General features: G+C 40.5%; 1 protein-coding gene across 1 annotated transcript in view; it reads right to left on the bottom strand.

Moving 5' to 3' along the window:
* LOC132817149 (collagen alpha-1(I) chain-like) overlaps nt 1-19,223 on the bottom strand; it is a 189,131-nt gene that overhangs the window by 8,234 nt on the left and 161,674 nt on the right. The window contains exons 46-50 of the mRNA XM_060827358.1: nt 15,807-15,914; nt 13,653-13,706; nt 10,375-10,482; nt 6,205-6,499; nt 565-755 (exon numbers count right to left, since the gene is read on the bottom strand). Coding sequence (XP_060683341.1) covers nt 565-755; nt 6,205-6,499; nt 10,375-10,482; nt 13,653-13,706; nt 15,807-15,914 — 756 coding nt within the window. The remainder of the gene's footprint in view (nt 1-564; nt 756-6,204; nt 6,500-10,374; nt 10,483-13,652; nt 13,707-15,806; nt 15,915-19,223) is intronic.

The following is a 19,223-nucleotide window of genomic DNA, read 5'->3' as shown; positions in this document are numbered from 1 at the left end:
ACATTACAGAGAATACATCTACAGACTGTCATATCAACAATGCATATTCTAAGTATCTCAGAACACAAAAATGGTTAATGTCAGTATTGTAAAACAGGAGGAGTCAGCATTGTGCCTGAATTTCTTTCCTGTTATGCAAAACAAGCTGCTGTATCAATCTGATCATATTTTCTGGTACTGGAAAGAGTCTAATTTCACCGGTCCCCCCACCTTCATCACTATGGTGACTGCTCCATTGGATACAGGAACTTATGTATTAATTCTCGTTTTAAATCATGTACCACCAGGCCACCCAAAGAAATAATATCTTTTAGTAGAAAAGCTTGGGTAGTTTGGTCTGCACTGATATAAAAATAATGATCATATGTTTTAAAGGTTTCAAAAACATACAGGGGCTGAGTATAAAATCTAATCTCGAGTTACAAAGAGAGTGAACTTCAATTTGTTTAATATTGTTACAGTTGTCCAATGGTGGACAATTAAACATATTTTACCTATTTGTTTCAGTTTTCTCGCCTCATGCTTTTGTTTTACATTATTTCATTACAATCGAAAAGTACTTACATGGAATCCACCATCCATGGACTCTCCAAACCACACGTGCTTCTTTCTCACTGTGTTTTTGTTTGTCCACCAGTTCTTGCGTGGAATCCTGCTGGGGTTGGAAGGCACACAGGTCTCTCCAGTCTCCATGTTGCAATGTACTTTGATAGCATCCAATTTGCAGCCTTGCTTGGGATCAATCCAGTATTCTCCTGTAATAGTAATAACAAAGCAAAGTCCACACACTGACTACCAATTATGTTTAAAATTCAGTACTTTCATTATATTGGAGAAACAAGTTGTCACTTTTTTGATGGATTGTTTGCATTGATTCAACTTAATAGTTATGGCATTGTAGCTGAGCAAGAAATGTAAATCTTCATGTTGCTCAATGCACCAGGCCCCATTAGCCATCTATCAGTAATCTAGTCTCATATGTAACATTCAATTGTTCCACCTTACTCTTCAATACTTATCAATATTGTAAGACTCACACATATATCTCATAGGTATTTGGCTATAGCAGGCACATGTGATATCTAGTTGCATGTCTTTAATTCAGGCTTAACATTAAAAAATGGACCAAAAGGTTGGTGCCATACTGCTTTAAGAAATTAACTACTGCAAAATAAGATAATTAAATTGCTGGACTTGATGGTTGCTAGAATACCTAAAATAAATGGCAGTTCAGAAGGTTACCATGTTGTTTAGAAGCACGCAGAAAAGAAGGACTGAAGCCAAAAACAAGCTTATATTGATGGATATATGGTGTTTGAAAAGCCTGCAGAAATAGCAGGCCAGGTAAGTTAATCTGTTGACCCGCAATGATCTGGTCTATATTTATCTCTCAATCAACATTAAAAAAAACAGAAGACCTACTTAATACCATTCTCCTGTTTGTAGGAGCTTGCAACATGAAAATTGGCTGCTGAGTTTCCAACATAGAAACAGTGGCTACTCTTCGAAAAGTAATCCCTTAAGCAGACATGAAAAATATTAGAGAAATAAACACCATTGTTCTACATGTGGAAGATTCCTACAGGTTATATTCCCACAGGTTTTCTGTCTGGTTTCAGGCTAGTAGGATGCCCAAAGCTCCTCTTGAAGGATGCGTGTAAGGGTACCATGATGGTCCTAAACATCAAGTTTACATGTGGGAGAGATTAGTCAATAACAGAGAGAAATGGCAACATGACCTATAGACTTACATACTGACTGTAGATACTGCAGACTGATATAATGATCAGCAATTTGACAACTAATGATGCAGAGGACAGCAGTCACAATCACACAAACCTCCAAATCTGAAGCACTTGTAGAAGAACCTGCCTTTCACTGATTTGATTTTAAACCATCAAGCGCATCATTTGAACCGATCCCAATGAAAATGGATTTGCTTCATTTCTGTTATATTAGGTAGATGGAAGGCTGAAGAGCATCCAAGGAGCAGGAGAATCGACGTTTCGGGCATAAGCTCTTCTCACCCTCCTCATTCCTGAAGAAGGGCTTATGCCCAAAACGTCGATTCTCCTGGTCCTTGGATGCTGCCTGACCTGCTGTGCTTTTCCAGCAACACATTTTTCAGCTCTGATCTCCAGCATCTGCAGTCCTCACTTTCTCCTAGTAGATGGAAGGATGTCAACTCTGGGCATTGATTACTGGAATTGATTACTTGATACGTGATCCCATGGCCTTCCCAGTATTTAATTACAGTGCCACCCATTTGCTGAAGGAAGAGAACTACTGCCTTGTTGCACCAAGACCTCTAAATGCTTCTGAGAATCTTGGGGACACTCTTTAACCTGGTGAACCAGTTTTGTACTTCCATTCTGATCATCCACCTTAAAGTCCATGTCCAGCAGTAGAATCAACTTGCCCTTAAAAGATGAAGTCTTGTTTTGGGTGATGCTGGATAGTTATTAGTGGGTAACCTCACACAAGCAGCAGCACATGTATCATTGCCTTCATCCGTTTTGGTTGCACATGCAGTAATTACAAACTGTGACCATCATACCTGGTTTATCTAATTTAATTTCCAAGTCTTTCTGCTCATCTCATCCTTAGAGCAACTTTCCATTGTGTTTGCTCTTACTATTTGTTGTTCATCCTCAAACACATTATTCTGTATTATATTGTATTTCCTTACGTCTCCAAATCACACGCTTTCCTGAAGTCTATTCTAGTTCTTGCATTGTCTAGTAAATCCCTGAAAATTTATGCCTTTAGCAATTCTGTTATCATCTTCCATGTGCCCAAATTAAAATAATTTCTGACTACTTGTCCTTTAATTAAACCAGATATAGAGGACCTCAACATTATTAGCAGGGATTTTTAAAATGCTAATAGTGAAAATTCTAACCTAATACAAAAATATATTTTCAAATGTGTTTTCAAAGGTAGCAATGCCTTTAATTTTGTTCTTTTTTCCTATTTAATGTGACACATGGAGGCAGCACAGTGGCATAGTGGTTAGCACTGCTGCCTCACAGCGCCAGAGACCCAGGTTCAGTACCCGCCTTGGGCAACTGTCTGTGCGGAGTTTGCACGTTCTCCCCATGTCTGAGTCGGTTTCCTCCGGGCGCTCTGGTTTCCTCCCACAGTCCGTGTTAGGTGAAGGGTCAATGTAGGGGAATGGGTCTGGGTGGATTGCTCTTTGGAGGGTCAGTGTGACTTGTTGGGCCGAAGGGCCTGTTTCCACACTGTAAGTAATCCAAAAGATTCAAACAAAGTAATCCACAAGACAGTACACATTCTACTATGCTGCTTTTGTATTAGTGGACAACAGTTGTAAGGCAGAGAATCAAACATTTAATGTTGGTAGCATAATGTTGACTTTGAAGGCAAATTGGAAATTATTTTTGAGTAATTGAAAATAATTGAATCAATTTGGCTGGCTTGTTTTTACTCTGGTTGAGAAGAGCCTTTCAAAAATCCACTACAACAATACAATATTTTCCTGACATATATTATCTTATGGCAGTTCAATTTTAGATTATAACAAAGCTGATAATATGTACCATCTTTGGAATTTATTTTTCTTATTTAAATTAGTCACCACATTCCCAAGGATGAACAATAACAGTGTGTTCCACCAAATATCTGTTGAGAATTCTTCAACAGCATTTAATAATTTCTGAAAATCATAGCTTCATACTGTTCATTTCCACCTACCACACTGGGTATACAGATTAAGAAATGGCACACTGACAAACCATTTTCTGTTTATTAACTTGATTGATGGAAAATCAAAAGGCTGTGATGTATAATTTCCTGAAATTGAATAATTACTCTGACATTCTGGTACGTGCCTATACTTTTAATCTTCTTGTAACCAATACAACAAAAACATCATAAGTATCTAATTCCTTTGAATCCCATGGTTTGCTGTGGTTATTCAGAAATACTCCTGAAATACAGCAGAGTAATTTTGGGAAAGATGAATGCAAACCTTTGCCTTATGAAGTAAAATATGTTCACAAGTCTTTTCTAAGTCTGTTCTATCCCTCTTCTTACTTAATAAGAATTGGTGTAGCCAATGGTCCCCTCACTGCCAGAGGCACAGATCCAATCAATCAGCTTTGTTGGATATGAAGTTTGTCTTTTGGCAGCTGTGAAAGGCATAAGTGGAAATCTTTCTGACTGCTGAGCCAAGGGAAGCATGATGGCCCTGTGGCTAGCACTGCTGCCTCAGTGCCAGGGACCCAGGTTCTATTCAGGCCTCCGGTATCTGTCTGTGTGGAGTTTGCATTTTCTTCTCATGTCTGCGTGGGTTTCCTCTCACAGTCCAAGGATATGCAGGTTAGGTGGATTAGCCATGCTGATTTTAACCCTACTGCAAATCCTCTTGCAAGGATGCCTGCCTTGCAGACGTTTTCCTCCTCTCTCTACAAGAATCTCAGGGAGTCCCTTTCCCACTGCAACTCCCAGGTCATTTCGAATTTCTCCCCACCCCCACCCTCCTCTAGCTTATCTCTCCACACTTCAGGCTCTCTGCCTTTATTCCTGATGAAGGGCTTTTGCCCGAAACGTCAATTTTACTGCTCCTTGGATGCTGCCTGAACTGCTGTGCTCTTCCAGCACCACTAATCCAGAATCTGGTTTCCAGTGTCTGCAGTCATTGTTTTTACCTCGTTGATTTTAACCCTACTGCTAATCCTCTTGCAAGGATGCCTGTCTTGAAGAAGTTTTCCTCCTCTCTCTACAAGAATCTCAGGGAGTCGCTCTCCTACTGCAACTCCCAGGTCATTTCTACTTTCTCCCCACCCCCACCCTCCTCTAGCTTATCTCTGCACGCTTCAGGCTCTCTGCCTTTATTCCTGATGAAGGGCTTTTGCCCAAAACGTCGATTTTACTGCTCTTCGGATGCTGCCTGAACTGCTGTGCTCTTCCAGCACCACCAATCCAGAATCTGGTTTCCAGCATCTGCAGTCATTGTTTTTACCTAGCCATGCTATATAGCCCATCGTTCTAAGGAAGTGCAGGCTAGGTGGATTAGTCATGGCAAATATAGGATTCTGGGTAGAGGTGTAGGTCTGGGTGGGATGTCTTCAAAGGGTCGATGTGGTCTGTTTCCAACTTGTAGGGATTCTATGATTTTACGGGAATTGTAAAATTATTCAGCAGTCTAATTCTGAAATGCCTCTGAACAAAGTAAAAATTAAGATTTAGCGACAAGTAATTTTTATTAATTTATTGATTAACATATTTCTCCCTTTGATCTTTAAGGGAGATATTAACTCAACTATTTCATTTTGAACGCCTATATTAAAATAGAAGGAGAACATGATACCAGCTTCTAACCTTTTGTGTGATAACATCTCAAATAATATTAACCTAAAAAAATTAAGATACCTTAGCTTTTAAACTGTGTCAATTTAATTTTAGAATTACCAATTACATGAAAATGGGAAGTAATCTTTATTAGGAGAAAATGGGCAAATTAAACTGAATGATAAAGATTAGATAATAAGTACACGGTCTGTGCAATCCTTGGTCTGATTCTGATCAAGTGAGGAGCTGGACAGGAATTTTCCAAAGCTCTTCCTTCTTATCGGCAGTGAATTTCCTCTCTATGTTGTTTTTTTCTTGTGAGCTAGCATGATGCAACGGGAAAGAGGCAAGAAGTACCTAAGCAATAATGTGTGTGGAGATGGTTTGATGATCCAGTCTTTTCCTGCCTGGTAATCTTGTATGTTCATGTGAAACATCAGGTGGTATTGAAAAATGATTCATATCGCTGAAACATTATTTTTCTTCAGGACAAATGCAAGAATGTCAGCTTTCACATGACAGGAACAATTTTACTACAGGGGAATGATCTGTACTCCATTTATTATGAACAGTCAAAGAGACATGCTGTTTGGTTCAATTTATCTCTGTTGCTTTCTTCAGTGTATTGCCTCGGTCAACCATTTGACTTGTTAGCCAATCAACACCCTTCTGTCTTGAAGTATAAATTGTTGTGCTGGCTCATATTTTGGTACTCTTGCATTTGCCTTGATAATATCAAGACGAAAAGCTTCAGTAACATATCTCTGATTTCAACAATACTCAAGTTCCAAATGAATGTTCGTATATTGTCCCTAAATTTATACTTCTAAGTTACAATGAATTTAATCTAAAGGACAGAAGAAATGTAATTATCTTAAATAACTTCCTTACCGCTCTTGAATTCAGGATGGCAAAATTTTAGATCTCGGCAACTTCGGGCAGGGCTCTTCTGTGATCCATCTGGGATCAGGATTGTATCTACTCGGCTGTTGAGGGATTTCAGAGCAGCTATTATTTCGTCCCTTTGTTCGTTCACAGATTCACTAGGTTGATCTCTAAAGTAGTAGCTTCCTGGATACACTACACCCTTACCGCCACTGTCTGCTGCTCCACAACAGGGGCCAGGAGGACCGGGGGGACCAGGGGCACCAGGAGTACCAGGAGGGCCATGGTTACCAGAAGGACCCTACAGAGTTCAAAATATAGAAACACATAAACATAACACATAGGAGATGAAGGGCTGAATGACCTTTGACCCTGCTCCACCATTCAATGTTAATCATCCAACTCAGTGCCTTCTCTCTGCTCTCTCCCCATATCCTTTGATCCCTTTACTCCTAAGAACTATATCTAAACCTTTTCTGAAAGTATTCAATATTTTAGCTTCCTGTCTCCTATAGCAAGAAATTCCACAAGAGCATGCTGTGGGTGAAGAAATTTCTCCTCCTCTCTGTCCTGAGAGCTTATCCTTAGACTGTGATCCTCACCCTTGCCCCCGGAGTTGAACTGTGGTGCTGGAAAAGTACAGCTGGTCAGGCAGCATCCAAGGAGCAGGAGAATCGATGTTTCGAACATAAGGCCTTCATCAAGAATTCCTGATGAAGAGCTTATGCCTGAAATGTCAATTTTCCTGCTCCTTGGATGCTGCCTGATCTGATGTGCTTTTCCAGCACATTCTTTGACACTGATCTGCAGTCCTCACTCTCCCCTTGTTCTGAACTCTCTGGTTATTGAGAACATCCTTTCTCCATCTGTCCTGTTAGAATTTTGTAAATTTCTACAAGATCCTTTCTCATTCTTTGATAGTCCTAACTGATCCAGTCTCCCACATGCGTCAACCCCGCCACCCCAGGAATCAGTCTGTGCACGTAAGCAGTGACACCATGATCAACATTTGCCATCGCTTAATTAAACAACCAAGGAAAGTTACTTAAACATTATTTGCCTTAAAAAATTGCACGCCAGCTTTAATTTATTCATTCTCCTTAATCTAAATGTCAATCAATTTTCTCCCAGATTAGTGTTTCTAAAGGCTTTCTTTGTCTATAATTGCCAGGATTACCCCTCTCCCCTTCTTTACAAAGGGATGAAACGTTTGTAATCCTTCAATCTCCTAGCACCAACATTTTGAAGTATATTTGGAAAATTGTGGGCATACCATCTAAAGTTTCCACCCAGATGTCCCTCAGTAACCTAGCATGCAACCCATCCAGATCATATTAATTTTAGACTTTGCAGAATGCCAGTTTTTTAAAGTAGAGATCTTCCTTTGTATGACCATCCTATCTAACATTGTTACTGCCTTCTGCTTTACTGCGCCATTGGCAGAATCCTCTTCTCTAAGGAAGAAAAATATAAAATACAAATTTAATTACTAAGCCTACCCTTGTAGTTCCAAAAACAATCCACAATTTTAGTCTCAAGTTATCCACAACCCCATCCCTTTCACTACTACTACTTAATATTTAAGACAACATGTAGGTCTGTTGTAATGTCAGTGATAGGAAGGTAATGGAATCCTTATTCAAAGTTGGAAGAGAAAAACATCTAGAGACTGATGGTAAAAAGCTATGAGAAAGGGCTCCAAAATTGAATTTTGTAAGGATGTGTGAAAAAGTGTAAGTAACCATAATGATAGAGAGGTGACATTTTTTTTTAATGAAAAAACATATTTGGCAAGGAGCTACATAGTTGACTCGTGGACATGAGGAGTGATAGGTCAAATGACAAATGCAAGCTAGCTACAAAACAGAAACAGAGAGTGGAGTCAAACATAGGGAGGGTTTTAATGGAGACTGTTGAAAAGGGTATAATGACAGGCTGGTCTGGAAATTGGCTCACAAGATCATGCGGTAGGAAGCTCTCCTGTATTCAGGGAAGGGATAGGGCCCTGATGCAGGAAATTCACCCACTAGCAGAGAGATATCAGGTTGTTTTACTGGTGACCCACTCACATCCAATATCCCAGAGCCCACCAGGATTTTATAGAGATTAAATAAGATTTTAGCTGGTCTCCTTGCCACTATAGGGTACCAACCAAACCCCATGAGATTTGCCAGCTCTCTGGAGTGAGATTTCCACCATACTGGAAACTGGATAGAGTGGGAAGTCTGACCTAATCTAGGTATGTGCCTACTTAGACGTTGATACATAAAAAGTTGTGTGGATGCTAAGTTTTTAAATAATGGAGAAATCGGAGGGTACAAATTGAATGGGTTACTATGATATTAAAAACAAAAAAAGACAAAGCACTGGGACTCATTATTGAAAGGGACAGAGTTACAAAGCAAAAAGGTTATGTTAAACTTGTGAAGAACATTATCAGACTATACCTGGAGTACTCTCTGGTCTCCATTACTATGTGAAGATGGAAAAATAATCTATTAGAAATAGACGCATCATACTTCTCAGGAAAGGGTGAACAAGTTGGGGCTAGTTTCTCGAGTAAAGATAAGACTCTGCTAACTCAATGCTTGCATTCATGGTGATGCCAGAATTTGTTGCCAAAATATATAATCTTTAATATATCCTGTAGGTAATTAATGAAATTTTTGTGTACTCTGTATTTCCATTCTTTTCCTTTGTTTCCTTTTTTTCAGGTTTTACTTGTATTAGGTGGCTCAGTGGTTAGCACTGCTGCCTCACAACGCCAGGGATCTGGTTCAATTCCATCCTCGGGTGACCATCTGTGTGGAGTTTGCACATTCTCCCTGTGTCTGCGTGGGGACCACATAGTCCAAAGTCCAAATGTGTACAGATCAGGTGAACTGGCCTTGCTAAGTTGCCCATAGGGTTCAGGGATGTGTTTGTTAGGTCCATTAGTTACAGGAAAATGTGGAGTAATGGGTCTGGATGGGATACTCTTCAGAGGGTGTGGACTTGCTGGGACGAACAGCTTATTTCTACACTGTAGGGATTTGAATTAGAATAAGAATTCCTACGGTGTGGAAGTAGGCCTTTCAGCTCAACAAGTCCACACCTACCCTCTGAAAATTATCCCATCCAGACCCATTACTCCACATTTTTCCATAACTAATGGACCTAACAAACACACCCCTGAACCCTATGGGCAATTTAGCAAAGCCAATTCACCAAACCTGTACATGTTTGGATTGTGAGCGGAAACTGGAGCTCACAAAAGAAGCCAACGCAGTCATGGGGAGAATGTGCAAACCCCACACAGACAGTCACCCAAGGTGAACCTGGGTCCCTCCCGCTGAGAGGCAGCAGTGCTAACCACTGAGTCACCGTGCCACCCCAAACTCTAATTCCTCTATTCAGTTTAATTCTCTGTATTTTGAACATTGTCATAAATCTTATTTTTCTGCCTCATTTTCATCTTTAGACTTCTCTTCATCTAATGATTTCTAGTTTTGAATGCCATCCTTTCCTTTGATGGTAACTGTACCCAAACCAACTCCACTTTTTCGGACTTCCATTGTCCAATTAGAGTTGTGCCGACTAACTTTAAATTCCAATCCATGTGTCAGGTCCCTTCTTGATTCACTGAAGTTAGTTTTCCTCTAGCTAAGTATTTTATAGTTGTTTGCACTTTTTCTTGACCATAACTCATACTAAATCAGCAAAAAAATGTGATCACTGTTCCCACTGAAACATGATCCATTTGCTACACTTAATTCTCCAGAACTAAATCCTGTGCTATCCCTGCCTCGTGTGCTGGAAAAAGTTACTGATGAAGATAGTGCTGTGTACACATTCCAAGAATTCCTTCCCCACTTTGCCCTTTTTACTGTTGCTATGACATCTCTAATTCTTTCTGTAAATTGCCTGCAGATTCCTTCTTCCAAGTCCTTCTCATTAATTCTGATAATTTATACCCAGCTGTGCAATAACTCCCCTGTGTGTTTTTCTTTCACTTCAAACAAATAGACTTTGTCTTTGTATCCTGCATTATGCCTTTCAGAACTGCAATAGTTTATTTGATCATTACATTGCCTGTCACCTCCCTTTCTACTGTATCTTTCCTGATGAATGAGCAGCCAGAAATGTTAAGTTTCCAATTTTCTGCTTCATTAAGTCAAGTCTCTGCTGTTTACTTACACTGGGGCCAGATTCTCCTCGTAACCCACGTGGACCAGGAGGACCAATAGGGCCTGGATAACCATTGGTACCCTCTTTGCCAGGGCGACCAGTTGAACCTGGAGGACCCTTTAAAATATTTAAAATGGAATTGAAAAGGTTAATGTGCAAAACTGTATTGTCTATAAATGACAAAAACATTGACTTCACAGAAAAGCATTCTTACTTACTGTTGGTTGCTGTACATGCACTCATTTCTTGATCCTGGGTGATCGATTTTGAAAATAAATCCTTCTCCAGGTATTAGGCCGCTCAACAACATATTTAAGTACTTGTCTTGGGTGCCCTACTAAGGCACCTATACTATTAGGTAATGAGGCTGTTGCTTATTTTTGTGTGAATTGGGCATAGACTGTCAGTCCGAGACCCTCTGAAAAATGGGTGCAATGTAGAACAATTTCTATCCATCTCATTCTCAGGATAGTTAAGCAATCCTGGGCTGCACAGTGGCACAATGGTTAGCACTGCTGCCTCACAGCGCCAGAGACCCAGGTTCAATTCCTGCCTCAGGCAAATGTCTGTGTGGAGTTTGCACATTCTCCCCGTGTCTGCGTGGGTTTCCTCCAGGTGCTCTGGTTTCCTTTCAGAGTCCAAAAATGTGCAGGTTAGGTGGCCATGCTAGGTTAGGTTGACCATGTCAAATTGCCCTTAGGGGAATGGGTTTGGATGGGTTACTTTTCAGAGGGTCGGCATGGACTTGTTGGGCTGAAGAGCCTGTTTCCATACTGTAAGTAATATAATCTAATCAATATAGGGAAATCCTGAAGAAATACCATGGACTCTGCTAGAGAATATATTCGGCCAAAAACGCTTACAACCTGTTTGCAGGAGAGAGTGTGGGTAAGGGGGTAAAGCATTCCACTGTCCTGTGTGCAGAGGGGGATTGGTCAGACACCTGGAGGCATTAGAGAGGGAAAATTGTCCGAGAGAGTTATGGAGATTTGTGGAAGCATGAATGATTTAGGGTTAGTGAGTGTGTTGAGGGATCAGTAGGATGGTTACCCAGAGCTCGGAGCAAGTTTTAATCATCTAATGTTTCTTGGCTAATTATCGAGGTTTGAAAACTTGTTTTGATGGATCCAGACAGAGGGTGATTGTCCATTAGAAGTTTAAACTTCTTGGCTAATTACTGCACAGTTAGTGGGCTGGCACTTCCAAGTTGTGGTTAGTAAATTTTCAGATGGCACCAAAATAGGAAGTGCAGTGGACAGGGAAGAAGGTTATTTCAAAGTACAATGGGACTTTGATCAGCTGGGACATTGGGCCAAGGAGTGGCAGATGGAGTTTAATTGAGATAAATAGTTAACATTTTGATAAGGCAAACGAGGACAGGACACTGGGGAACGCTGAGTTCCTTGAAAGTGGAGTTGCAGGTAGACAGGATAGAGAAGGCGGCATTTGGCACACTTGCTTTCTTTGGTCAGAACACTGAGGACAGGAGTTAGGATGTCATGTTGCGGTTATACAGAATATTGGTGAGGCCAATTTCAAAATGTCGTGTACAATTCTAGTCGCCCTTCTCTAGGAAAGAATTGTTAAACCTGAGAGAGTGAGGAAAGATTTACAAGGATGTTGTTAGGGCTGGAGGGTTTGAGTTATAGGGAGAGGCTGAATAGGTTGCGCCTTTTTTCTCTCGAGCATCGGAGGCTGAGGGATGTCCTTCCAGAGGTTTATAAAATCATGAGGAGCATGGAGAGGGTGAATAAACAAGGTCTTTTCCCCATGGCTGGGGAATCAAAAACTAGAGGACATAGGTTTAGGGTGAGAGGGGAAAGATTGAAAAGGGACCTAAGGGGCAACTTTTTCACGCAGAGGGTGGTGTGTGTATGGAATAAGCTGCCACAGGAAATGGTGCATGCAGGTACAATGACAACATTTGAAAGGCATCCGGATAGATATATGAATGTAAAGGGTTTAGATGAATATGGACCAAATACTGATATATGGGATTAGGTTAGATTGGGATATCCAGACCAGTTTGACCAATGTGTCCATTTCTGTGCTGTATGATTCTGTGTCCCAATGCACATCTGTCAGGCTACATCTGGTCTCCAACTGTCCAGAGCCTTGAAGACCTGTGCTTGTGTGTTGCCTTTCAATGCCATCTGGAACTAAGAGCCATCTGGTTACTGTTCTTGGACAGCTAGCAGAAGGCCGTCAGTCTACCATTCATATCATTGCTTTACCATTTGGATGCCTGGAGATGTTCCTGCAGCTCGGGAATACTCAGGAATTGTAATGGCTTGAGACCAGGAGCATGGATATGCTCAGGTCCGTGGTGAGAAGAAATCTCTGACATTCTTTGTCCAGCATGAACAAGTAGAGGGATGAGAAGAAAATTTAATCCCACATTATCCATTGAATGCTTAGAAAACAAACTGATATCAATAGCTTCCATTGGCTTTGTGTAAACATTGATGTGCATCAAATGCATGGACTTGGTGATGGTAAACATTTGGAATAACAGTCATATAATTGATACCTAACAGCTGCTCTTGGATGATTGAAAGGCAGTGTCTTAATTGAAACAGTTCAAACTTTGTTCCTGACATTCATAAACTAATGTAATTGAATGTTGGGTCAGGCCTGAAAACCTGAAGGGCCAATGTCCTTATTCTTGAGTGGCAACTTCCCAGAGTGGTGTCAGTCATTATGACGAAACTTTTTCCAAGTGGTCGGCAATTTAGGTGAGAGGCTCAACTTCAGCCATGAGAGGGGACCAACTGCAGAAGGCAGGTCCAATCAGAGGTGGCCACTGCTGAGGCAGGAGGGGAAATGTGAGGGCACCTCCATTTTCAGATGACCCAACGTGGGTGGCAGTGTTAGGGTTTTCTTTTCGCAGCTCCTTTGCCACAGGCCTCTGGCTCCAATGTTGGCCTCCTCCCCATATAACTGACAAAAAGTTGTTTCACTACATGCAAAATGTTGATATTCTGACAAAAATAGGCTTTAAAGGCCTTTAAATATTCACATTTGTAACACACCTCTAGTTGGCAGGCAATTGAGACACTGCCAATCCAACTGTTAGAAATTGCCTGACAGTGTCCAAGGTTGGGAAAATCCTGATCAATGATTCATTTTCACCCAAACACCTATAACTTATCTGATAATCTTCATATTAATGGAAGTATCTGTCTGCCTATTTTCATATGATACTCAAGATATATTATGGTGAGAGATTGGAAAGGTAGTGTTTTAGAATTTGATGAAGTTTTGTCGTAGTGTTCACTTTTACTCACTCTTGCACCTTGAGCTCCAGCATTTCCAGGTGGGCCTGGTTCTCCAGAATTCCCCTGGAGAGAATGAAACAGTTTGACTTTTTACAGCAATACAAAGGAGAAAAACAGAGAATTTTTAAATTTGAATATGATACAAAACTTAAATGTAATAAGCAGGGAGAACAACAATAGACTTCATAATGGTATATGCAGACATAAAAATGTAACATAAAGTAACATGAAACAATATAATTTGTAGGGTAAATGAATTCTACAGGCACAGACGGCCCACATACACATCTTTGGAAGTAGCAGGGAAGCTTTAGAAGTCTTAAAAATATAAAAGCGATTTTTTCGCTTTATAAATAGAGGTATTCAGTACAACATAAGTAGGTTCCAGTGATTATTTTGATGAAACTAGCTGGAACATTGTGTTCAATTGCTGGCAACAAAATTTAGGAAGAGCTTTTAGAATATATCCAGAGGAGACCTTTTTTTTAGATTTTCACAAGAGACGAAAGACACTAATTACATGGGGAGACTGAAAGATCTGGGATTAGTCCCTTTAGAGCAGGGTAGGTTCAGGGGAGACTGAATAGAGGTGTTCAAAATTGTCTTGTGATTGCTAGAATAAAGAAGCAACAGCTGTTGACAGTGGCAAAAGTGTCAGTCTTGAAATAAATTGCAAAAAGTCAAAGCAGGTTGAGGGACATTTGCTTTTACCCAGCAGGTGATTAGAATCTGCATTGCCTGGAAAGGTAATGGAAACAGATTATTATTAACTTTCAAGGAGAAAGGGAGAAACTTAGAAAAATATATAGAAAGGGATGAGAGTGGGGTGAGTTGAATAGTCAGTTCAGATTTGATGGTCTAATTGAAACCCTCCTCAGCCATGTCATGATTTGACTTGAATGTTGCGTGTCCCAAATCTACAGAGCTGCATCAACAACTCTGTTTGGCTTCTACAGGCTGTCATTTGAATTAAAAAGTGTATGAAGAGTCAAAATGTCTTTGGCCTCCACTGCTAGAAAGGAAGCCAGCTGGCTGACTTCACCAGTCAACCATAAGAGACCTCACCACATCTGTTTAACTTCTGCTATTGTTCTCCGACACACCCACCAAGCTCATTTGAGCAAGGTAGGGAAAGGCAAGGTGTTGAGGCAGCTTCAAACCCCTATTCACCTGCTCTGTTTTGGTTCCTGTTTTCTGGGAGGAGTTCACAAACGGAGAATAAAAGGGGGAAATCTGCTCAGGACACTTGTCCTTGACTCACCTCTCCATGATTAATGTAAGTGAACAGGGAAGGGATTGCCAGTAAATATCCCAATAAAGGTAGGTGTGAGGAGAATTCCATAGTGACACAACAGAGGGCTGCAGCACAATCCCATTGACGTTTCCACAGGATTGCCCTCACCTGTGTCCAAAGACTGGGAGGTACATAAGTATCCTTGTCAAACCATGGTTGGTTTGTCCAACACCATCGGCCAGTATGAGGACAGGCTCATTCAGAGAAAGCACTCTCCATATGTTTTTTTTTTCCTTTCCAGGAGGTTTATGAATTAAGCAAAAAGGAATGTTTCTAAATTAAAGACAACAGTAGCTGAAATAACTCAATAACAGTAAGATTATTCTAACTTCAGTTGATGTAGGTTCACATTCAATTTCCTAAATCAATATTCTCATTCAATCACATCTCCCAACACATAGCCTTAAATCCTATTACTACCATTTCTCTCAGACTGAAAAACTTCCACCAAAATGTACAGCACATTACATTTCTCTGAAATATCAGTGTTTTGACTGATGAGTTATGAAATAAACCTACCATTTTCTTTGCAAATAAGATATTAATTTTGCACACATCCAGATTCTATGAATAATATTGAGTTGCTGTGAGCTCATAGACAAGAATATTTCAGGAAGGTGGGGTCTATTTTTGCTTTTTTTTTCTCCTCAGAAATGATATGTAATGCTACCCCATGCTTAGGAACCACTAAAATAAATTGCTGTGCCAAACTGGAAAATCTATCAGGTAAGATGATCTAAATTTGTGATATCAAATTTGCCCTTGATTGATATGCTGCTGGTCTTAAATGTGTTCAGAATAAGAAACCTGAAAGCATATTACTTTCTCTTGTATTTAATCTAGAAATCCCAGAAATACAAGATACTTACAGGAGGGCCTGGCATTCCTGGAGCACCTGGGAATCCCCGATGACCCTTGATACCATTCCTTCCAGGCTGCCCATCTTCACCTTTATTGCCACTTGGACCTTGTGGGCCCTTAAAATAAATGAAAAACCATTGTGTCATGGAGATGTATTATGTAACATAATTTCAATATATGCCATATTACAAAATCCCATGCACTGCTACAGTGTAGGAGGAGGCCAATAACACACTGTATTTGCAAGATTTCTCCAAATCAGCATTATGACTCCGTGCTTTTCTCCTGCCTCTTCCCCATAGCCCTGCACATTATTTGAATAGAAACAATCTAATGCCCTCTTGAATGCCTCAGTTGAAACTACTTCCATGACATTTCCAGGTAGTACTTTCAAACTTAACTGATTTATTGTGAGCAGACGTTTTCTCCATATTTCACTTTGTTTCTTTTCCAAATCGCTTTAAATCCATGCCATCTCATTCTTGATCCTTTTATGAGTGGGAACTGTTTCTCCCTATCCATTCTCTATAGCCATCTCATTATTTTGAAAACTATCATATATTCTCTCAGCCTTCTTCTCTCCATGAACAATAGGCCCATCGCTCAAAATCACCCTCACAACTGAAGTTCCTCATCCTTGAAACCGTTCTTGTAAATCTCTTCTGTGTGATATCCAATGCCTTCACGTTCTTCCTGTAGTGTATCACCAGAACTGCACACAGTACTCCAACAGATGTGTAACATAAGTGAAGCATAACATCCTTGCACATGTGTATGCTATTTCTCCTTTAATTAAGTCTGAGACACTGTATGTTCAGCGTCTGACTATGTGTGTGTGTGTGTGTGTGTGTGTGTGTGTTGTGTGCACGCGCATGCGTGTGTGTGCATGCAAGAAAGAGTGGGGTGTGTATGTGTGTATTTCAGAGAGCGTGAGCGTGTTCCAAGATGCAGTTTGAGATATGCAACAACGCAAAATTGCTGAGCAGACGCTGATAGCTAAGTTCTGTACTCATGAGGAAAGCCTCAAAGGTGATCTTGGGTTCATGTCACACTTCAGGTGACCCCACTACACTATACATTCTCACACACACACTCAACCACAAGCACACAGATTCTCACACAAAATCACACTGACATACACACACACACTCAAATGTGCACACTCACACTCTCTCAAGAGAACACATGCACACTCGCTCTCTCAAATGCACACTCGTACTTTCTCAAATACACACATGCACACACTCTCAAATACACACATACACACATACCCCCACTTTTTCTCACACACACCCTCTCTCTCACACTGAACATGTATTCAGGAAAAGCAAGGGTCCCAACACCAATTGCGAATGAGGTCTATTCTAAAACCTTCCTACACCCTGAAGTATATCCATTGACTCTAGCCCTCTGTTTCTTATCATTCAGCCAGTCTCTTTATCCACATTACTACTGTTCCTTTTATCCGTGATTTATATATTTTCTCACAGGTTTGTGTGGCACAGTATTGAATGCCTTTTTGGAAATCTATGCATATCACATGGAATCAACAAACCCCTACAGTGTGGAAGGAGGCCATTTGGCCCTCTGAAGAGCATCCCACCCTGATCCAGCCCTCTCCTGTATGCCATAACCCCACATTTCCCATAGCTACACAATCCTGGATACAATGGGCAATTTTGCATGACCAATCCACTCAACCTGCCCACCTTTGGATTGTGGGAGGAAACCAGAGCACTGGGAGGAAACGCACAGAGACATGAGGAAAATGTGCAAATTCCACACAGACAGTTGTCCAAGGCTGGAATCAAACCCGGGACCCTGGTACTGTGAAGAAGCAGTGCTAACCACTGAGCCACCATGCAACCCCCCCCACCCCCCACCCCCAAATATCAACAACATTACCCTCAGCAACTCTTTCTGTTACCTCTTCAAAGAACTCCGAGTCAGTTAACTCAATGCTGACTTCTTCTTTTCCCTGCGACTACTAAATCAACCATGAAGACCTGTTTTTAGAAACTTCCTTGCTATTGAAATGAAACAGGCTGGACTATAATTGCTGGACTTATTCTTGAAAATGTTTCTTTTTTTAAAAAAGCATGATATTTACAATTCTCCAGTTGTCTATCACCTCCCCTGAGTGGAGGGAAGACTAAAAGATGGCGGATGGTGCTCCTGCAATCTCCACTCTCACATCGCTCAATATCCTGGGATGTATCTCATCCGGTTCTCGTGTCTTGTCAACTTTAAGTGCCAATAGTCTATCAACGCATCCTCCTTTTCAATTTTGAGCCTTCTAGTGACAGAATTCCTTCTCTACCTTAGTGGCCTGGTAGCATCTCCCTCCTTGGTAAAGGCAGATGCAGTGTATTAATTTCCCATCTTAGCATGCCCTCATTTCCATGTATAAACCTCCTCTTCACACTGTAATCATCCCTATCCCTCCATTTATCACTCTTTTGCTATTTATTTGCTTATGGAAGACTTTGAAATCGTCTTTATGTTGGCAGCTAGCCTTTTCTCATAATTCATTTTAGCTTCTCTGATATAATTTTTCACCTTCCCTGTGAACTTCTGTATTTCTTTTGGTTCTAAATTATATTTTCCACCTGACACCTGTCATAAGTACATCTTTCCTTTATCTCAATTTCTATTTCCTTTCTCATCCTTTATCAGCTTTCCATTAGAGGGAATACACTTTGATAGTACCTGAACAATTTCCTCTTTGAAGGTATCCCATTAGTCAGTTACAGATTTTCCCACCAATCTTTTATTTCAGTCTATCTGGCCCAGCTCTGTTCTTGACCCATTGAAGTTCCTTCTCTGCCAATTGGTTTTCCTAACTCTGAAATGACCTCTGACATTGTCCACCATTGTCCTATCCCCACTGTCACTTAAATGTTGCCCTGCAAACACTTGATCTATTTAGCCAAACTTATTTCCAAGAACCAGGTCTAACAGTGCATCCTTTTTTGTTGGACTGGTTGTGTACTCCTGTAGAATATGCTCCTACACATAATTTAAGACTGCTTGCCACTCACTGTTCTTAACAGTCTATATTTGGCTAATTAAAGGCCCAAAATAAAATTACATTATAATGTCTTTTTTTATGTAATTTTTTTACAATTTTTTTTCTCTGCTTTGTCCCACTAGTTGGTGGTCTATAGACTAAACCTAGATCTCTGTTTATTCCACAGCTCTAACCAACTTGATTCTGTCCTTTTAACTGTTGGAACATCCTCTTTCTCCAACACTGCATTGTTTTACATTACCAACCCTGCTTCCCCTCCTTTTCTGCCTTTTGTGAACATCTTATACTCAGGACTATTTAACACCTAGTTCTGCCCTTCTTGGAGCCAGATCTCTGTTATTGTCACAACATCATATTTCCACATGACAATCTGAATCTGTAACTTTCCGATCTT

The sequence above is a fragment of the Hemiscyllium ocellatum genome, chromosome 7 (genome assembly GCF_020745735.1).
Source record: "Hemiscyllium ocellatum isolate sHemOce1 chromosome 7, sHemOce1.pat.X.cur, whole genome shotgun sequence".
Taxonomy (NCBI): Eukaryota; Metazoa; Chordata; class Chondrichthyes; order Orectolobiformes; family Hemiscylliidae; genus Hemiscyllium; species Hemiscyllium ocellatum.
This window is presented reverse-complemented; position numbering and strand designations above follow the sequence as displayed.